The 22,509-nt window shown below is 36.9% G+C and overlaps 1 protein-coding gene across 4 annotated transcripts in view; it reads right to left on the reverse strand.

The window, feature by feature from the left end:
* The window catches only part of CDKAL1 (CDK5 regulatory subunit associated protein 1 like 1), a 378,840-nt gene that overhangs the window by 296,435 nt on the left and 59,896 nt on the right, over nucleotides 1-22,509 (reverse strand). For all 4 annotated transcript variants that reach the window (XM_053971531.1, XM_053971541.1, XM_053971551.1 and 1 more), the window contains one exon: nucleotides 15,925-16,009. In XM_053971531.1, the coding sequence (XP_053827506.1) occupies nucleotides 15,925-16,009 (85 nt within the window). The remainder of the gene's footprint in view (nucleotides 1-15,924; nucleotides 16,010-22,509) is intronic.

Consider the following 22,509-nt stretch of genomic DNA (forward strand, 5'->3'; position numbering starts at 1 on the left):
GGTTTTTTCTCTCCCCCTAAGTCAATCTGTGTCTAACAAAGCAGCCATTCACATTCCTATTTCAAATTTACTCCCTTGTTTTTCTGTATTTTTACATGCTGAGTTTTATGTTAGCATAGCTCCCCTATGATATAAGAGAAGACATGAAACAAAAAAAGAAAAGAAACACTTTTATTAAAATGTTTGTCCATGCTTGATTTTATAAAACTGTTAGATATTTAGATACTAGATAATTTACATATTAGAGATCTAGTAAAAACCTGCCTCAATACATTTTATGGGAAGAGTTACAAGGAAAATCACCTACTCCCAACTAGACGCATTTGTGGTCATGCACACACACAAAAAATTATCTTTTACCAATACATCAAAAGTAAAAACCAGTTCTTATTCTATATCCATCATGTTTGAAGAAACTTATCCTCAAAGAATGCATAGTTTACAGATTTACCATATTCCATGTAATGCAAAAGCCATCCTTCACTAAGCCCACCATACACAAAAAATTTACCAAGAAAATTGTGCAATTACTAACAAGACAGAGGAAACAACATGAGATTTATAAGAAAATCTAAAACTTTCCTAAATAATTGGTACCATAGAAGAAACTATCACAATCTCCTTAATATTTCTGTTAAAACACATGTTTCATGTTGCCATTTACAAAAAATAATTCAGTGTCAGTACATAACATCACAGACAATGTAGATCTAACATCTTTCACATAAATTAATTCCTGGAATCACCTGACATCCATCATGAGATAAACACTGATGAACCAGGGTGCCTGCTTCACCTTCCACAAACCAACAAAAAATTTCTGCTTTTAATTTGACAAGATTAATTAAGGCTAATTTTGCCCATGTTTCTGAATTACTAATAGTCACTGGAACTTAGGAGTTAAGGAGCAGAAGGTTTGTTAAGTCTGCAGCTTTTGAGGAAATTTTACCTTGAGACCAGAAATGGAGTTAAGTACATCAGCAATTTACCCTGAGATCACTTTATGTCAGAAAATAAGGTTGTATCAAACATACCAGGCCTCTCTTGAAGTGGCTGGATGGGGATTTTTCAGTGTCTTGTTTCCAGTCTTTACTAAGTAACTTCTGTAAGCTATCTGAGATCCTTTGCATAAGCGAGCAAACAGGATGAAACAGCTCAGTGCCAGGTAGTTTCATTAGCACTTTTCAAGTATTAACATCAAACATTAGATCAACACAGAGTAACAACTTCAATTCAACATTAGGGCATAGGTGTAGTACTTCCTAGTGGACTTTGTATGCATCTTATCAGGATTCCTTCCCCTCCATGTTCTGAATATATTTTCAATTGAGAGTTAAACAAGGATGCAAATTTCATAAGGACTCCCAAGGTAGTAACCCCTAACAACAAAAATCATGGATTTGTTTATGGGAAAATATTTTGAGTATGAATTTGACCTGTAATTTATGTTTCACACATGACTTCTCTGGAAATTGCCATAACAAAGTGCTAATTGTAACTGCTGACAAAGCTACCCATGTTTCCTATTGCTGTGACTCTTATCAACCCAGTATCTCCTTTTGCAAGGCCACCCGGTAAGTCTGGAAGGCACAGTGGGAAGGTCCTTGGTCTCTTCAGTAGTAACTCCTTAGAGTCAGAGTTAGTCACGTAACTTCCACAGAATAAAGCTTTCTCTACATCCATAAAGAAGTGGAAGCCAGACACAACTACTCTGCATAAGAATGTAATGCCTTAATCCTTCCCAATTATACCACTTTTGAAAAAAAAAAAAATTTATTCTCAAAGAGACGTATAGCAATATCCTTAGGTGATATAAAGCTAGCACATAATCAGGAACCTTTATTGAGATATATATACACACAGAGAGACATATACATTTTTTGCTTATATTACATATAAAAACATGCTTAAATAATATACAAACCTGCAGTGCTTGATGTAGCAGTGTTTACTCTAATTGCAGTATTACAAGTACAGAAGAACTTGGGGATTGGAACTAGGTGATCTTGAAGGTCCCCTCCAACCCAGGCCATTCACGATTCATTCTAAGAAGGGGTTGATTTGTTTGTTGTTTGGGTTTGTTGGTCCTGGTTTGTTTGGGTTTGGGTTTTTTTTTCTGCTAGATTTCTCTGCAGACAACTATGGACATTATGAATGCACAGATCAGCACAACCAGTCTGTGCTTATGTGCTGAGAGAGTAAAGCAACAAATAAAGTCTACTTAAATTACATGAGGAACTATTATTTTTGCACACACAATAGCAACAAGGAAGTTGGATAACCTACAGCAATGAAGAGGGACTATTTGTGTTAGTCATTGCTTGGCTATGGGGGACTGCTCAGAGCACAACCAACTCTGATAAGGAAAACAGACAAGAGACCTTAGGAATTACTGATCCATATTTGTATGTTACACCTGTAAATACTTAACTTCTCAACCTGCATGGATGCTAATATCCCTGAACAAAATAATTCAACATAATTATATCCGATATAAAAAACTATAAACAACCATATTTGGCTTAAGTTAATTTTAAAGAAATATTTAAACAGTTTCATGAATTTAATTAAAGCAGTTTGTTTAAATACAGTAGAGAAAACAATGCTATTTTTGAGTATTTTCTTGATCTCCATCTATGACACAAACTCCTTACAATCCAGATTTAACTTAAGCCTTCCTAATACCTGGGTTCATCTTGTAAAGCCTTGGGATCCCTAGGAGACAAAGTACCAGAAACAATGTTAAGGTATTGAATAAGGCACAGCCTCCTTTGAACTACCTGTGTTCTCAGCTCTCCTTTCAATCTTAAGGACAGATTATACAGGATGACAGAGAGCAATGGCCTTGTAGAACAGCTCAGGAAGAGAGGTCCAGAAGCAGAGCTGTTCATCTGCAGGCATGGAGAGCTGTTTTAACTGAAGATGGCTGCTTTATTTCCACGCCTGTCTCACAGTTCTTGGATAGTTAACTGAGATAAATAAATACAAGGAAAATAATTTTTAGTGCTGGTGGAACTCAAATTCACCAACCCCAGCGAATAATATATCTTTTTATCCCCCTCACCTGCAAGGATATCCTGGTAAACAGCCCTACCTGTGAGTATGCAGCTATGTATGAAACCAAAAGTTTCAAAAAGATCTGGAAAATCTTGATTACTTGGCATACAAACGTCAGCAGGTAAGACCATGGAAGCTTGTAAGAAGACAGAATGCTGGGCATAAACAGGGTGGGTGGTAAAACTGCTGTGTTTGATGGAGTTACTGTTCTGTCAGTTGGGTTTTGTGCTTTGTGCAGTGTCAGGTAAGGTAGCGAGGGCAGAGCAAGTCTAATAATAGTAATCGTTTTTCCCAAAATATTATCACTTTCCCCAGATCTTTCATCAGGTTTTGTTGCATTATTATTACAGCACCGTGCCATTAATTCCTATGTGGGATCCAATGTATTAGTCAAAGATAAAGTGAAATCACTTATCTAATAAAAGGTTATGCAAACAGATTCAACTTGGATTTCAGGTTCCAATTCAGAGTCTTCCCTGTCTCTTAAAAGCAAGAGACACACACTACAACTCTAGTAAATCAGCTTGCAATAGCTACTAGCCACGCTCGCCTTTTGTATGCATTCACATAGCAATATATATTTTTCCTCAGAAATGCAAACTGAATCCCTGTGCAGTTGAATAAATGATGGTTGGGGTAATGGTTCCGTGTGTCCACATCATTGCTACAGGTAAGTGTCTTTATAAAAAAAAGTAAGCCGAGCAAGGGAAAAATAACAACACGATCCAAATTTACTATGGGTCAATAACAAAACCTCTTATTATGCAACTTCAGATTTCAATGCTGAGAAAAAGGTAACTTTGGTAAAAATACTGCAAGGAAAAATATTCTTATTGAAAAGGTTTGCCTCTTCCTATTACAAACATATCAAAATTAGAAGCCAAGAAGAAAAGCATTACAAATCATCACTGGAGAAGTAAAAAAACCCCTCAAACAGTGATGTAATGATTTTCTAATTCTATTTCAAACCTCAAATCCTCAGGACAGTAGGTAAAGGTGAAAAAAAGAGCACCAAGGCTGCAAACAGTTGCAGGTCCCTGTCAGGAAAGACAAAGGTGGGAAAGGAATACGTGGCATCACCATCACTAAGTTACTTGAAGCATATTAAGAGAAGACAAAATAAAGCTGCTCTCTCTCTCCATCCTGCTACCTGCCATCTGCCCATGAGGCCACAAAGCAAAGCCACATCTTTGGCAAGGGGTGAAGCTGGTAGCAGCTGCATCACCACAACAGCTCCAGCAGGGAGCGGGGGAAAGAGAAATATTCTCTTCACATGGAAATATTGCACCAAGCAGTGATTCCCAGCTGGAAACCTCGTTATGTAAGCAGTATCATTTAGGACATTAGAGGAAGTCAGTTACAGCCCATTCTCCTCAATCCAAACATACTCCCTGACCATTTTCTTAGAATATGACAATGTCATCTTAGCATGTGGTTTCTGAGCAATAGTCACAAGAAATTCAAGATCAGTTCACTGCATCTCAACCACAACATCAGTAAAGAATCATAACAACAGAGTGCGCAATACCTGGCTTATTCTCATTAAATGTCCTTCCTGCAATAATTGTAATATGTTAAGCAGCATTTCACAATAGCTTAACTTTAAAATTTTGCAACAAGCATGCTCAACTGGTGTTTTTTGTGAAATACAAATGGAAACCACAAAACCAAGAGCATGCACTGCTTGATGTAAAAACTGTGAACTGTTGACTTAAAAAACATGTTGCTCAAGAGATATTTTAGCACTGCATTATGCCATTAACACCGAAAACTAATGTATTTCAAATGCGAAGCAAATAATCCCTTGCCTCATGAGAGGAAGCCAAGAGGGACTTGGGGGTGCTGTGGGATAAAATACTGAATTTCAGCCATCGATGTGTTCTTGCAGCCCAGAAAGCCAATTGTATCCTGGGCTGCATCCAAAGCAGTGTGGCCAGCAGGGTGAGGGAGGGGATTCTGCCCCTCTGCTCTGCTCTGGTGAGACCCCACCTGCAGTGCTGCATCCAGCTCTGGGGGTCCCCAGCACAGAAAGGTCCCTGATGTTTTGGAGCAAGTTTAGAGGAGGTAAGAAAGATGATCAGAGGTCTGGAGCACCTCTTCTATGAGGAGAGGCTGAGAGAGTGAGGGTTGTTCAGTCTGGAGAGAAGAAGGCTCCAAGGAGGATTTTCAGTGCGTAATGAGGGCTTATAGGAAAGATGGGGACAGACGCTGTAATAGGAGCTCTTGCAATAGGACACAGGGTAATGGTTTGGGGACAGACTCTGTAATAGGACCTGTTGCAGGAGGACACAAATAATGGTTTTAAACTAAAGAGGTTGTCTAGAGAGGTGGTGGAAGATCCATCCCTGGAAACATTCAAAGCCAGGCTGGACAGGACTCTGATCCAGTTTAAGATGTTCCTGCTCACTGCAGGAGGTTGGACGAGGTGAACTTTAAAGGTCCCTTCCAACCCAGACCATTCTGTGATTCTGTGATAGTGAATCCTACAAAGTTACCACATTCTGAAGCTCCAGGTTTACCATACATTGAATTTATATTAGTTCAGGACTAAATGAGAAGCAACTCTGCTGAGCCATAAAGGGAAGGTCAAAACAAAGCCTGTGCAAAACCACATTTGACCTGTTTTCTATAATGCTTGGTTATGTATGTGTTACATCCATGTATACATAAACAGTCAATTTCAGAGGTTATAAATACAAGCTATAGGACCAAAAGAGGCCACATAAATTTTATATGTATAAAAACAAAAGAACCATAGCTTCAATTTCTTGTGTAAAAAAGTTCATCCATTTCAAAAATTCTTCTATTTTTTTTCTTTTCCTTTGAACAGATTGAATCTTTTTGCTGGTTCAGTCCAGCACAGTTCATATAACTAAGCTAGGAAATGTGTCCAACACTTGCTAAACAAGAGATCTCCTAGTAATAGCAAGAAAAACAGTATGAAAAAAAGAAATACCTGAAAGAATAATTTCAAGTTCAGATACTATGTATTAAAAGGGCAGTATTTAAAGCGAAGAGCAATCTGAAGTAAAAATCCCATCTCCTGCAGCTTTCCTTGTATAAGATGGTATTTTTTCTGAAAGAATGTAAAAGAAAATTCTTCATTTTGTTTAGGATATATCCATCATTACATCTTTTGTGTCTCTAAATAATATTTTTCACTCATCTTCATTTTTTGGAGTTGCAGGTATCAATTTGACAACTCCACAAAGTAAATTTTCCTATTTAATGACTGATACAAGGAAAAGCATACAAATAGACATCTTTTATGGAAAGGGGCTACATTAAAAAAGCACAGGGAGAGACAAAATAAAAACTGGAGGCATATGAAGTATTTAGGAAAAAAAATCCATGCTACCCAATTGGATTGAGGTAATCACAGATTGCTTCTACACTGAGTTTTGCTGTGTTTTAGACAATTTCATTTAATATTGTACTTTTGTAAAAAAAAGAGCCTCTGCTTCTTTACTACTGAGTTTCCCTTGAGGTCATGCTAATAAAATATAATAGACCCAAGCAAACAATAGGTTTATTCCTACTTGGAGGAAACACATATAAAATTTCTTGTTGAGTATTTGTGTTATATTGGTACCTGGAGCCACTAACAAGCATCAGTTTCCATTATGCTTGGAGCTGTAAAATCAATACATGAAAAAAGTTGACTATTTATCCTGTTAAAAGTAGTTACCAGACATTATCTCTTAGGAAAGTTTCAAATTCAAGCACATACTTGGAATGAAACAATTCTGTGGTCAACTGTGTCTTGGTGTTAGCCTGTGTTTCTGCCCTTTTTTTCATTGAAAGCTAAAAAGAAAATTTTACAAGTACAGAAAAACATTTGGATAAAAAAGTTAAATTCAAGAGGAACAGTTGTCTATGCTCATGTCCCTCCCAAGAGTGGTGCACCAAGGGTCAAGTCAGCAGCTGAGGTGTACAATGCCCAATGCCAAACGTGAACTGCTGTGCTGCACTGGTAGTATCCCAACTTGCCTTGACTAAATATGCCACAATAAAACCTCAGTATATCATCAGTCTTTGCAGATGCACATTAAACAGACACAGGAATTACAATGAAACTCAATGTGAAAACAAGAGCTCTGTTGAATACAGACAAAAAAATCACCAGCACTATTTTTGCTCTTTGTGGGTTAGCATCCAACAACCACAAGAAAAATGCTTTCAGAAGTATAAGAGAAAATGCTTTTGACACTCAAGCTCACCTGAACAAGCAAGCATTCTCTGTTTCAGGACAAACACCCATAAAGCATTAGTACATAATCTTTTGAATCAAAAACAAATAAAATCATACTTGTCAGTAAGGACAAGTCTAGATCATGTTGATTTTTGCCTTAGTCCTGCTGCAGCAAGTTTCTGCATGTTTTCCTATGCTCCCTCCCTAGGAAAAGTCAGGCCTGCTAGGACAACAGCCAACATGCAGCTAATTAGGTAAATAGTTAAAGCTACCAACCACCTGCTTCCAGCACTCACATCATTAACCTTTTCTGCTCAATTCATCTGTCTGAAATGGTAAAACAAAACCCCTGTCAACATAGGGGGACACATAATATGCGACACACTAATTCTGTAAAGCTCATATAACCCATCCAAAAACCAGCTAACAATTTGTAATGCTGAATCACTCTTTCATCATTCTACTGTATTTCATATATTCTGGTCTACTAGTTAAAAGCTCAAAAGAGCAAGAGGAAAAAGGAAAACAAACAAAACCAATAAAACATTCAATTCTTTTTCACTTCTTATGACTGTATTCAGGCAAACAAACCCAAGCAAAGCTCTGTCCTCATCCTGTCCCATGTTATTTTAATGGGCATCAATTAATACTACATCCTCTCTCAGTAATGGTATTGCTTATTTGAGGCAAATCTAAGATCTCTTAGTATCTCCTGCACTTCTTAGTGCTGGAGCAAGTTATTTGGTTACCTCTTAAGAAGAGAAAGAAACAAGAAATTCCCCAACAGATGGGAGGTGAATGTCACATGGCAGAAGGAGCAAGGATTCCGACTGCACATCCCCAAATTAATTGCAACACAAAGTTCAGCTTCAGTAGTCCACTACTGGGCACAGTCTGCTTGGATAAGTTATAAATATTGTTCCAAGGACAAGAAAATATACACAGCCTACTGTTTGAAGCAATAAAAAAACATACTACAGTGTCTCAGACTGCTGCTGTTTCCAGCAGTTGTCTACTATCTCACCACTGTTTGAATCACAAGCTCCTCAGGAGTTGTCACCAGCTCTTTGCTTTGGCAAACTCCATAGGGGCATTTTCCACCTGAAGGCATGCTGACTTACAAACTGTTAATATTCTGATTCCATTCACATTCCTTAAATTCACACACACAGTAGTGGATTTTATTCTTTTGCATACCACAACCAAAATGAGACTTTTAAAGTCTTTATTTAGTAGCCCATTTTTTGAGCAGAGAACAGAAAACCCTCCAAATCCTGTAAGGACTAACTAGAGGTTAAGGTGCTAATCTGAAGTGTGAGTTAAATCAAGGAAGGAACTTGGTCACGAGAAATCATTGTCCCCCATCCTGTTAAAAGAGGCAAGACATTTTGAATGGATTTCAACATGGTTTTTGTGCACATGGCTATAATAGGAAACCAAGGACAGTTTTGCTCAAATGTCTCCTCTTTAAAGCCCTTGATTAAGCAACACAACAAACCTGAAACTTCTGACCCAAAACAGTGTCTCCATCTTCCTGACAGTTTCTGCTGTATCTGTCCCTGGTCTCAGCAAAGAGGGGGTCACCAGCACTAAGAGCCCAAGAGAACACCGTATCCCCAATGCAAGCATATGGCAGAACAGCGTGAGAAACACTAGGAAAGCCCAATCCTTACTTTTGCTAATTTCATTAACTCTGTCTGAAGAGGTTTCCTAAAATTATGCATTTTGACCCCATCTGAGAGGAGAGGGAAGAACTGTTTCGGTTTTTAACTAATGATAACATCAGCAATGCAGGATGAGAATTAGATATCCTTTTCAGTGTTGCTCATTTTCTTAAAACAGGTTTCAGATGGTTATACATGCCTGCAAGTTCGTGCACTAATATGCTGAAAAAATCCAAGTGACAGGACCCAAGGCAATGGCACAAAGCTGTGTCAGGGGAGGTTTAGGATTGGTATTAGTAAAAGGTTCTTCGCTCAGAGGGTGGTTGCACACTGGAACAGGCTCCCCAAGGAAGTGTTCACAGCACCAAGCCTGACAGAGTTCAAGAAACATTTTATCAATGCTCTCAGGCACTCTTGGCCTGTCCTGTGCAAGGCCAGGACCGCACGATCCTTATGGGTCCATTCCAGCTCTGGATATTCTACAATTCTATGATACCTGTGTCCCATTTTGGTTGACAAGGAGAAAAGTGAAAGCATTACTGTATGAACTATCAGGAGAGCTACACTTTTTAAATCAGAAGTCTTCCTTGTTTACCCATATCACTGGAGTGTAATGGTTGATTGCATTTGTTTGCAAAGGAAAGTGTATCTTGTATGTTTAGCAATGAACTTAACTGATTTTCAATGTCTGTAAACACTGCCTGTGAAGCACCAGTGCTCCTGGAGCCTGCATAGCTGGGGACCTGTACTTACAGCCTCAACAAAAAGTTCAAATACAAATACATGAAGACATGAAATAGAGTTGGCCTCTCATGTCCTGGACATATTTTCTTCTATAAAATTACAATCAAACACTCATTTGTCCCCAATGATCTGGCTCAAGACACAAAGAGTATCTGAAGCTAATTAGCCCACTAAAGCATCTGAGGCTTAATCAGCACTGCAGTAACATCTCAAAGCATCAGTACCATGTAGTACTTAAAGCAGTCCCAAATGTGTTCCTATCAGAGTAGAAAAGATTTCTAGAATCACATTTAGAAGTTGATTTTAATAGGTTCTGTTCCTGTACCTTTTTAAAAACCTTTTAAAATATTAAACTAAAACGCACACAAGTTTATAACCCGGCTTTTGCAAATCTCTTCAATATGTGGCCATGCATTCACAAGCAATCCATAATCCTTTTATCTTCTAAATACAGTGCAATGGAAAACACTCAGTTCTATATGGTGTGCTTTTTCTATGTGTTTTATAGCATCACGTCAAACAGCTTTTAACATTCTTTTTTATGGCAGACATGAGTGCAAGAAAAAGAACACACTCAAATGCAGCTAAAACTCTTCCACTAACAAACATAATTTCAATCACAGAATTCTTCACCGTAAGACACTAAAAGCATGGATGACAATATTCAGTAAGTATAAAAAGAAGAAAAAAATACTTACTAGATTGATATGGTTTTAAATAAAGACTTCAGTTTAATAACATTTTTGTTCTAAGCCTATAAAATGCTTCTGCAGCATTTGGAAGCCACAGAGCATTTGGAGTCAGCTATGCTCCTTGGTAAAGCTTGATCAAATATATAAATGTGAAACTGGCATTGCTTAAGCTGAAAAACATTAACTAGTAGAATGAACATTTTTAAAAATCATTACTTTGTCATATGGATGGGCACAGCTGTACAAAAAAAAACACCTCTCAAATGCTAAAGCAGAAAACCCTTCTTGAAATTTTTGCCAGGAGAACCCAGAAGCTCAAAAAAAAAACCAAAAAACCACACAATCTGGTGAACATAAGAGAAATGTTCAGTGTTGTCAACCAATTAATTTGTACACATTAAATCAAAGATTAGAGCACTTCCTAAAAAAATATTTCTTTACAAAACAGAATGAGCTCCAAAACTAATATTAAAGTTAATTTTGGTTAATGGCATGTGATTGCTGAGATCTTAATAGATCTCCTACATCTGTAAACATACACATGTTGTGCCTAAATCTATTCCAATCAAGGTTTTGATGAAGCAGCTTCAGCACTCACCTAAGCTCATCAGGGTGTTCTTAGAATATAATTGTGATTTTAAATTCTAGCTAATTGATTTAGAGCCTCCACTCAAAACCAAGTAACTTCTTATTAGCTGGGGAAGGAGTTTCTCTCACTGTGAATATGGCATAAATCTTGAATACAAGCACTTTGTCAATCTGTAGGTGTGTGAGCCTTTCATCCTGGCAAAAGGCAAGACTTTCACCAACATGATCTAGACTAGTTTAGAGAGTCTGAGCAAGGAGTATTATTGGCAACAGTCTTAGGGGAAAAAGAAATCAAGTGTCCAACTTCGTCCTACCCAATGAAGTTTGTTTTGCAGGCATTTTTACTTCAGAGAATCCAGGCCTTCCTCAGATTTCTTCAATACAAGTGGGGAACAGCAGTACCCCTACCTACAATTCTCAGAACTGCCCTGTTACCTTAAGTACTCTGACACAAACACCCAAAGTCATGGCAACACACTATTTCTGTAAAATGCAACAAACAACCAGGCCATGACAGTCAGCTCAGAAACTTACACCTGGGGGAAGTGATCTTCTCATGCTAACAGGATGTATAAAATAAAGAGCTTTGAAATACTTATGTTTCCTCTCCTGGAAGTACATTACAGCTTAGACTGTATTGCATGAACAGTATAAACAACTCTAAATCACAGTCTACTTCTACACTGGAAATGTATTAGGAACAGCAAAAGGATTAATGCTGTGTTAAAGAAAGTGATAACCCTGCATAGTGTGCAATTTTTCATTTTGCTCAATTTCAAAATGCATCATATAAATTACATTCATAAATGACAGGAAAAAAAGGAAAAAAAAAAAACCTTCTTCCAGGCTTATTTTCATTTGCAAAGATTTCAAGCAGCAGAAAATTATTCTTATCTCTGAACAAGCTTTTGTATTTAACCTCCTTCTGTACTTAACATCAACACAATTGCATTTGGTTAACAGAAATCCTGTAGCATCTAAAGGCAGTCATGCCTTTTACTCTTCAATTTAATCCACTGAGAGCTTTAAACAATCTGCAACATCTACAATCACAGTCCTCTTAAACAAACATTTCCACAAATTCTACAGGTTTTGATGCTCCTTCTAGCATGAAAGTGAGATCCCACACACAGTGTTTATTCATGAATTGGTGAAAACGGAAGCAAAGACAGAACTGGAAGCCACATGGTGCTACTTCAGTGCTAAAAGCCCTCGCATCTCTGTCACAACTCATAGCTATCAGAAAGAAAAGGGTTGAACATACACTGGAGCGTGCTTTAAAGTGAATGCAGTAACAAATACATCAGAGAATGTGTGTTAATGCTACATGTTAATTATATATAGTAACAAAGATGATTATAGTGGTCAGACTTATTCTATACCATGAGACAAGCCATGAACACCTCAACAGCATAACCACATCTCTCCTCCCAGACAACATCATTCTGGCTGTTTTAATAAGCAAGCCACCAAATTCCTCTCCATAATACTTCAACCAGCAGAAGAACTCCTTAAGGAAAAGCCAAAGTGCCCAAACACATGAGTAACTTATACCAGCACTCAGGAAAGGATCAAGCAAGGGAAAAGACTGCTAGCTAGAAACACTCATAAGTTTCTGAATCTTCAGAGGTCATCAGGAAAACTGGGTTACATATCTGAGATGTAACAGTCAAGAAAAGAGTATCAGAGCACACAGAAATTAATGGAGCATGAAACTGAAGAGCAAAATAACTTTATTTTAAAGGAAGCAAGCTCCTCTAGCACACACTCTTGGGCTTAATTCTCTTCATCAAACAGTCTTACTAGATTTACTGTGGTTTACACAAGTTAAGGTTAGTAACTTACTTCTTGAATGTTTATTCTTGCTATTACTAACAGCTAAGTTTTAACAAAACTACTTTTGACTAAAATAAATGATAGCAGAAAATGTTACCTGATAACCTTCTGCAAATGAGAAAAAAAAACACCAACCCCCCCCCAAAAAAAAACCCAAAAAAAAAAAAAAAAAAAAAAAAAAAAAAAAAAAAGAACCCAAACAAAAAGACCCAGAAACACAATAAGCAGAGGCACATAAATGAACCACCAAAAAACTAACCAACATTCCCCAAAACAAATAAATAGTGACATCTCTCTGGAAGAAATTTAATGACATTTTACTTTTTTTTTGGTTATTTATGCCATTTATAAAACATATTTATACATATACAGTTAACTCATCCAAGTTGGTCACACTGACAGATGATCAGGTCCAAAGCAAAGATATACTGAAACATTACCAGCAAAAAAAGGATATGACTGACTTTTAAATAAATAGATTATTTTTAAAGTATTATTTCATTTTAAGGCAAAATAAAGTCAACTTAAAAAAAATGTAACTTTTCAAAAGCTGCTAATTTCCTGGAATGCCCATCAAATACTCTACTAAAGTACAAGAGGTAGATCCATCTACTAATCGAAACACAAGCCTTAGTAATTTTATTTTTAATTCCACACACTTAGTTATAGTGGGAATTCTTTACTGGTATTGCCTAACTCTATTTAATCTTATTTTAAGATTAACCAACTGAGAATAGAATCTGCCCAGAAAACTCAATTCCCATCCATAAGCTAATGTCTTTAAACAACTCTTTGCCCTCCATACCATTACTCTGGTTGAGCAAGTTCAACTTTATTGATACTGAAGAACTGGAGACTATTCCTAAGAGCTATAAGAAAAAAAAGCTAGCATAAAGATTATACTGTCAGTCATCTTGTATCAGCAGTATACAGATCTACAAAGGTTCAGAGTGTCTGGGAGTGGTTTTGTTCCTTTTTTAGAAGAAAAGCAGACCAAAAAAGGTTGTACATACAGGACTTTTCGGGTTCTGGCACATTCTTTGGCCCATGTTATTAGTGAGGGATCAGCTTTTCAGCCATTCTTTAACCAGCAGCGTGAACACACTACCACTGGTTTGAATTAGTCATTTTAGTCATATATGCAAGCAATGTAGGAAGTGTTGCAGTGGGCAGAGAATAAATAAATACTATTCTCAATAACATGCATAATACTATGTAACACTTTCAAGACTGGTTTTTTTTTTTTTTTTTTAAGAAGAATTTTACAGGGCAGAATATTATTTTTTCTACTCCAAGCATGGTTGCTTTGACCACACACAGACACACCATATTTATTTTGTTACTCAATTGAGACAAACATAGATCTCCATAGTTACTAACAAGCTCTTCTGACAGGATATAATGGCAGCTCATTTTGTATCACCCAAGCTTCATGCATTGGGTCTTTGCTGTTACAAATTAAGAATTATTTGGGAGAAGTTGTGTTCTTTAGAAAGACAGTGCACTTCCCCTGTGTTTAATGCACCTTATGAAAAATCAGAAACAACTACAGAAGATGTCATTCTCCATGGCTGGAAACTGCCAGGATCTGAGTTTAGAGGATGAATAATGCATGCTACAGGAAAAGAACAAGTATAGGGAGATAAAAGGATAAAAAAGAATAAATCCAGGCTACAAGTAACATCAGATTCATGAACAGAGCAGCAACAGAAACATGTTCTTCAAAGAAATATTTTTGGTCATTTGCTTTCAGTTAGGCCCTCGTTCTTAACCAACTCTATTCTCCTGGCTAGGACACACACCATACCACATCATTCCTGGCACAGGATTAGTAAAATAGGAGGATGGCCACAAGTGAGCTGGAAACTATCTTGTCATCAGTTCTGTTGGCCAACACTAAGTGCTGGAAGTATTCTGGGAATAGTTTCCCTTTTTTTTTTTTTTTTTTGGCAACAGAGAAGAAAGGCATAAACCATTCTCGTCACAAAGTGCAACACCAGCAGCCAGAAATTGAAGCACTCTCTGGGGTGGAGGAAATTTCTGCTGTGCCACCTACAGCAGGCAGGAGGTTTCTGTTCCAGGTTACAGCCCTGAGAGCCTCTTAGTAACTCCAGCATTACAAGCAGATAGGTTATATCCAGTTTCTCTCTCCTCTTTCCATTCCCAAGAACTATGGGTTTCTAACCAAAATGGATTTCAACAGCCAGTCCCCAGTGCACCACACTAAACAAATGACTGCACAAATAGCCAAAGTTGTTTACTAAAGATAAAATCTACAGGACACATACCACAGTATTTCTTTATACTGGGCAGTGACAGCTGTATGTGTACAGGTTTTCTATTTTTCTGCAGAAATTGGAGGCAAAACTACTATCATGTCATTTTGTTTGACATCAATGGAATGGTACTGCATAATAAAACACATTTCTCACAAGACTTCTATTATAAGCTAATCAGCTAATATTTCAAGAAAATGTATAGTGCAATAGCTGGTTTTAAGTATATGCCAGATACCCTTTTTAAAGAATCACTGGACTGGTATGGTTGGAAGGGGCTTCTGGACATCATCTCGTCCAATCCCCCTGCCACAGCAGGGTAACCCAGGGACACAAGGACACATCCAGGTGGGTTTGGAATATCTTCAAAGAGGGAGACTCCACCACCCCCTAGGCAGCCTGTTCCAGTGCTCTGACACCCTCAATATAAAGAAGTTCTTTCTCATGTTAAGGTACTTCTTGTCATTTAATTTATGGCCATTGCTGCACACCACTGAAAAGCAGGTCTCAGGCCATATTTAAGTAGATGAAAAATGAAACAACCTAACAATTCACATATTAAAAAAAAAAAAAGCACAGTCAACTCTTCAGAAGATTATTACAACATTGTCTTGAAAAGTAATACAAAAGTCCCTATATAAATGGGTCAGCAGCTCTCCTAAATAAGCATAGTGATAATCACCTGCAAGCTAATGCTATTTAAAAAAAAATCCACTCTACCTTACAAATCCATTCTAGAGAATTCACCATTGTTAACACAAACTCAGCACATTTCTTGCTCTAAAACACAAAATTACTTCTAGATTGAAAACACAACGCTTTAAGACATGCAATACCCACTGATAGTTAAAAATCTTTGTAAGGAAACAACTTACTTGATTGAGTTTCTGAAGTGGTCCTCAGCAGGATTTTTTACTGTACAACTGTTCAGCAACCATAAATCTGCTTCAGCAGAGTTGTCTACAAAACAGAAAGAAACAAACCTGTGTTAAGAATTACTTAATCTATCAACTCCTAACTTATATAATATTAAAAAAAAACCCAAACTGAGACATTAATAATAGGTTGGCTATGTCCAAGATTACTTTATATTCAATTACATTCTTGGAAGTGTTTTTTTGGTTTTTCTTTGTTTTGTGTTTTAGAAAAAAAAGAGGCACATGAGCATTTCCATTGTAACTTCTTTTTAATTCTTTTGCCAATGGGGAATAAATTGTTATCTCATTTGCCAGCTGAGATGCCACTAGGTTGCACATCATGGAAAAGAAAGTTAAAAAGAACGGTCACAACTCCCAGAAAGATCTTGCCTAGACAAAGGCAAAATTAAGTGGTCAACAAAAGCAGGTTTCACTAAGAAAAAAAAATCCCTGCTTCAGCTTCACTGTGAATTAATACTACAAAACAAACAAATCACAATTCATAACATGTGAACCTCTACTATAGAGAAAAATCAATGCAGCTGCTTTGGAAAGAAACATACATATTTCTAGTTTTGGTTATAACTTAGTTATGGTATAATTACAGCTCAGCAATTTTAAGACAAAAGATATACAAGCAACCAATATCTGCCTCCATTCAAATAAGGATACTGTTTTTTTCAGGATCCAAACCTTTCTGTTTGTTCAGAGTCTATTGATATCTAAATTCATTAACAGAACTGAATCCCAGAATTTTCTGCAGAAGCGCATATATAAACCCTAATCCTGTAAAACATGGCCTATAGTACAAAATTACTAGCATAACCTTGTAAAGTTAGAACTTCTTTTTTCAAATAAAAGAATAATCTATCTCATTAGATTATTAAGCGCTATCTCAAATAGTTTAGTGCTTTAGCATTCATCAGAATAGCTTGTAGCAGTTTGGATAAGAAAATTCATGTCACTCGCTACTATTCAGTACATTGAGCACTGAAGTATTAACTAATGTATCTTTAAATAACATAAGCCAGTGAGCAATGAATACAGGTAAAACATAATTTTTAAGGATGCCTTAAAATCCTTTTTTAAGGATGCCTTACTCAAACCGACATCCTGCTAAAGCAGGAGAAAGCCTGCCATGACTTAGGCATATTTATACCACATCCATCATGAATGTATCCATACAGGCATGAATATCCTTTTCCTCCATGCACACACACTTATGACAAAATGCTAAAATTGATAAAGCTTTCTGTCTCATTGATATTTTCTTTGAAGAAATCATAATTTACAATTAATTATCACTCACAACTTATGAAGCAGGTAAATTGAAAATAATATGTAAAATGCAACTAATGCTAAATAAGAGAAAACATTCCGGGGGGTTCTAATTATTGTTGACCAAGATTACACTATTAATTTGACTAAAACACAACTTCCTTTCACAACAGGGAAAAACCACAAAGCAGTCATCAAAATAACATTCAGACCTCTAGCTACTTTTGAAAAAAACAAATATCTGACCCATATCTGGTTGGGAAAGAGCACTCAGTTTTTTAGCCTACATAGAAGTCAAAATAAAAATGGAACAAGACAAAGAACCTCTCCTACAACCCAGGCTGCATGAAAACTACATTTTTAGACTACTGAACAGACCCATTTACTGTTAGAAAGACAATCAGAGGTACAAAAAAAAAATATTAGGAATTATGTACAGAAAAGCAAAGAAACAGAGTTTCAATGTCAGAAAAAGAGTGATCTCTTGGCCTGGTCAGATGTACCAAGTATGAAAACAAACACATTTTAAAAGTAGTTTTCCAGTCACACTGCCAAACCCTTGTATTTCTTACTCTTTTCAGCAGCAAAAAATGTTTATAAATTCAGCCCCACACCCATAACACACCCACCTGAGAATTAGGGGTGGGACACGCACACACACTAAATAGCAAGAGGCCAACATGTGAGACATTACATTTAACAGACAACAGTTGCAGTAGCACTCATTCACTGTAAAGCACAACTATTTTCAAGAGATGTCTTTATTCAGAGGAGAGATGCCTTGACACAGAGAATACCAGTTCTGGGTTTGGTCTCAGTTCCTCCTTGTGCCATGGTTTCCAGGTGTGCAGAAAGAGACAACACTGTGGCAATGCTTCTCCCCTAAAGCCAAAATCAAATCCCTCTCTTCAAAACAGCCTTGGAAAAAGTAACACATTTCAGTTTAAAAAGTCCTCACATACTAAAGCCAACAGGACCAATTCCATACAGCAGTTTGGTTTCCAGGCTATTAATATATTGACTCATTGACTGAGGGACAACTGCAACACTTTATATATATTACACATATAAAAAAGTCTCCCAAATACATGTAGATTCATTCCTTAACAGGTTTCAGCCTCTGCAGAACAGAAGATAAAAAGCAAATGCTTTTACAGAATCAAATCTGCTGAGCAGTTTTGAGAAAAGGTGTCTCATTCAATGTACACATCTAAAAATCATTTAAGGAAAATTAAAGTGTACCTGAGGTTTGTCCTCCTCTTACAGCAACAGTATTGTTTTATCATATTTAGTTGTTCTATTTCTGCATTTATTTTTAAATCTGTTTTCCCTAATTATTCTAATGATGTCTCATACTAATATATGTACATACAAGTTTTGATTACGCATATATATAAACATACAGACACACACGAGTTATATTCATTTATTAAGTAAGATTCCATATCGCAACTCTTCCAAATGATAGCTGAATTTTCTCAGTACTTTACTGCCCTATTCATATTTAAAATAATTGCATGCACTGGTGTAAACTCACCACAGTCTACTGCATTTTCTCAATAAAATTTCAGTTAAAAAGAAAAATATTGCCAATGCGGCCTTTTTGTATCAGGTTGCAGGAAGATCTGAACATTTGCAACATTGTGGGAATAACTTGTCAGCGGTCACATTTTGCTTTGCAAGGCCTTGATGGATGTGTGGAAACAAACGTGGACCAGAAGAGCAGACTGGGCTTGGCATGTATAAACAACATCTTCTGGCTTCATACTTACTAAATATTATGCAACACCAGCGTAATAATCCTTTATTCAGGGCACAGATATATATATACACACCTATAAGTGTTCTGACATGAGTAGGTGCTACTGTTCAGCACTCTCCTCAAATAAAGAGTCAAATAGCTCTGACAAATAAGCTCAGGCTTCTAAATACAGGCCTAGAGGGGTAGGGACAGACAGCTCTGAGGATTTCCTGTTTACACTCCAGGCAGACAGATGAAGAATTTAGGTCTGGATGGGAAGCACCACATGAACATGGTGCTGCACCCACTGAGGCAACCTTCCTTGGAAGGTCTTCACCTGCCACCTTCTCCAAGTCCCTAAGTAAGGTTTTTGAGAAACCTCCAACATTTCAGTGAAGAACAGAGGCCTGTGTTTGGGAGCTCAAACAGATCTGAGTGAACAGGACAATCTAAACTTTAGAGAAGGTTTTCCAGCAAATCATAGAGACTGACAGGCAAAACTGAAGCAAGAACCATCAGTACAGTGAACATAAGTACAGTAGTCAATATGATTTAGGTGCATATGTCCTGCAACAATCTTCTCCAAGGGGATCTGCTTCAACTTATTTTTGCCATATATTCAGCCTAATGATACTTTTTAAATTATGATATTTTGCTGCCAACATTTATGTTTATGAGCTACTTAAGCAGTTTCTTCTATGATAAGACATTTTTAGCAAGAAAAAAAGAAGATATGTCAAATCAGCTTTGTATCAAATGCTCAAAAACACAACTCAAAGCCATGGTCTTTTTGCATTGTGACATCTTTTCCATAAAGAAAAAAGGCTACACTGGAAGTAAACCACAAAGTCTATCATACTCTCTGAAAAACAACACAGAGTACAAAGGAACCTAAAGGTCATGGAAACTTCTGAACACTTAAGTTAATTGGGAAATTCTGGAAAACATGAATTGGCTACATTATGCAATACTAAGATGATAAAATGGCAAGAGTCTGTAACATCAGTATACCTATGGAGGAAAATAATAGTTACAATTCTTTTCTAACTAGCAGTGTCAGTTTTGTTATCATTTCAGAAATCATAAATCAGCAGAATTTCTTAAGATTGTAGTAATACTATCAGCTGAAAATAAACAGCTGACATGGGTTTGCCTGGTCTCTTAACTTTTAGTCTTTCTTCTTTCAGTTTTTTCCAAGACTTTGTTTTCTTCCAAGGCCCCCCAAACCACATCTCCTTGAAAATCAAAACACTCACAAAGCAAAAAATTAGAAGAAACACATCTAGTGAAGGCCTAAAAGAACAGCCTTTCTTTACTTTCTTCAGCACATCACTCCTCTCTCTGCACGGAAACCACTATCAGATTTGCTCAGCACAGTTTGCTAAAAAAATATGACTCATAACTATTATGACATATTTTTAAATACTGTACATTAGTCAGAGAAATTCAATCTGAAAGCAGATCTTTCTCTGTAATCACTGAAGGCTCTTCCAGGGCCTTTCCCTCCAGCTGTCCTTATCCAGTTCCTCATCACTCTGTGAGTCTTCCTTCTCACCTTTTCTGATTTTTTTACTTCTAATGCTCTTACACAACAAATATACCTCCAGTTTCTCTGTTTCCACGTGCTGTATTCTACCTTATGTTCCCATTTATGGACCTCCCTATTAAATGCTTCGTCCTGTGCATTCTTCCTTCCAAAACAGCTCTGCTCCCTCCCTTGATACCCTGGTTGCCATTTCATACTCTGGAGCCAGATCCAGTAACATCCAAGGTGTCTGGAATGTGTGTCTGCAACTGTACTCCATGGGAATAATCTGTCCCCAAACGACACAAATATCTAAGCATGAGGACACCTCACAGCCAGTTACAGAAGTCATGAAGCATCCTGACTGGAACAAAGCTGCCAAACTAATTATTGTCTTTTGACATCCCTATGTCACAGAAACCCACTGTCACTCCAATTAGGTTATTGAAATTAGGTGCTGGTTAATTTAATGATTTATTGGACCACTGGGCATTAAAAGACCTCAACAAGTATTGGGAAAGAATCTCATCATAAATACTAGTTCAGAAATGCTGTGAATCATCAGTGCAAGAGGAAGGTACATCTTCCTCTGGGGACAAGATTGTTTGCAGACAATAGGCTTTGCATGGCAGAAGAAAAACGCTCAATAAGGTTAAGAGTAACAAGAAAAAAATTGGCATTTTATTTGTGTGCCTTTCCTTGGCACACAAAATACTTAGCTACCATTTGCTAGTTCTCAGTATGGTATCAGATATAGTTAACTATCAACTTTCATGTAACTTGTCCTACAGAAAAGATTTCCAAGCAAACAAGCTCTTTCCTTCTGTCTGCACCCCTGACAGCAACTACAAATCAAAACCACAAGTTATCATGAGTTTCCAGATGGTACTTGTTTGGAATCTCAGGGACACATTATCAGTTCCCACCTCTGAAGATGTCCCATGCATTTGCCAGTGATATGAAACACTCAAAGGCATGCTGAAAATACCAACTTTGCAGATTGCAAATGTCTTTCAAAACAATCCCACTCATGTCTTATCAACAGTATCAGGATGTAAAATATAAAAGGATCAGCTTGATTGCAACATGACTTCTGTTTTCTTATTAAATTTCTGAGATACTCTGGACATAACAAATTACTTCATTCAGAATGAATAAAAACACAACTATTTGGTTCACCCTGCATATATGTTATTACAAGTTCCAAAAGGAAAGCCAGGCTGCTTATCAAATCAGGTAATGCAGACAAGCCTTCATGAAAAAAATAATTTTCCCATCATATCTCTTGCCCTGATTTAAACAAATATGCAAATTTACCATTTTTATTCTCCATTAACATTTTCATTAGTGTAGTAACCTTTAGTGCAAGTAACCTTTCTTGGGTTTTCTGGTTTTTAAGAAATTGAGTATTTTTAGTGAATTTTATTAAGCAGGCAGACATCTCAACAGCAGCTACTGCTGGCCTATAAACAGATTTTATAAATCCTTCCAGATCAGGATGCTGTGTCTGCTATCAAAGGATATTTCTCACTGTCCACCAAAAGAGAGGTGCATAGGGACTTGTCACCTGAACATACCAAATAAGTAGGAACTGAGCACATTTAAACACACAAGACCTAGCCAGTTAAAACCCAGCAATACATTACTGGATTAAAAATATGACATGTTAAATCATTGTCACTCCTCATTTCAGTATAACAGACAAATAATTCAATTTTATGTATTCATGCCTACTTTCAGGAATGCAAGTTTTCTAAAAAGATACTGGTTTATTTCCAGTCACCTTAGAAAATCCATTTTCAAAAAAGAAGCACATACACCTCTCTTTTCAGCTGTTTAGGGGGTATCATGAAGTTATTGGGACAAACTACTAAACTATCAGTTGATGTCCATTCAATTTGTTCATAACCTGGAACTTTGCCTTACCACTCCTTCCCAAAAACAAATTCCTTCAAAATAGATTTAGTTTGCTGAAGTTTACCAAGGCCAGCAGAACAGC

The sequence above is a fragment of the Vidua macroura genome, chromosome 1 (assembly GCF_024509145.1).
Source record: "Vidua macroura isolate BioBank_ID:100142 chromosome 1, ASM2450914v1, whole genome shotgun sequence".
NCBI classification, from domain to species: Eukaryota; Metazoa; Chordata; class Aves; order Passeriformes; family Viduidae; genus Vidua; species Vidua macroura.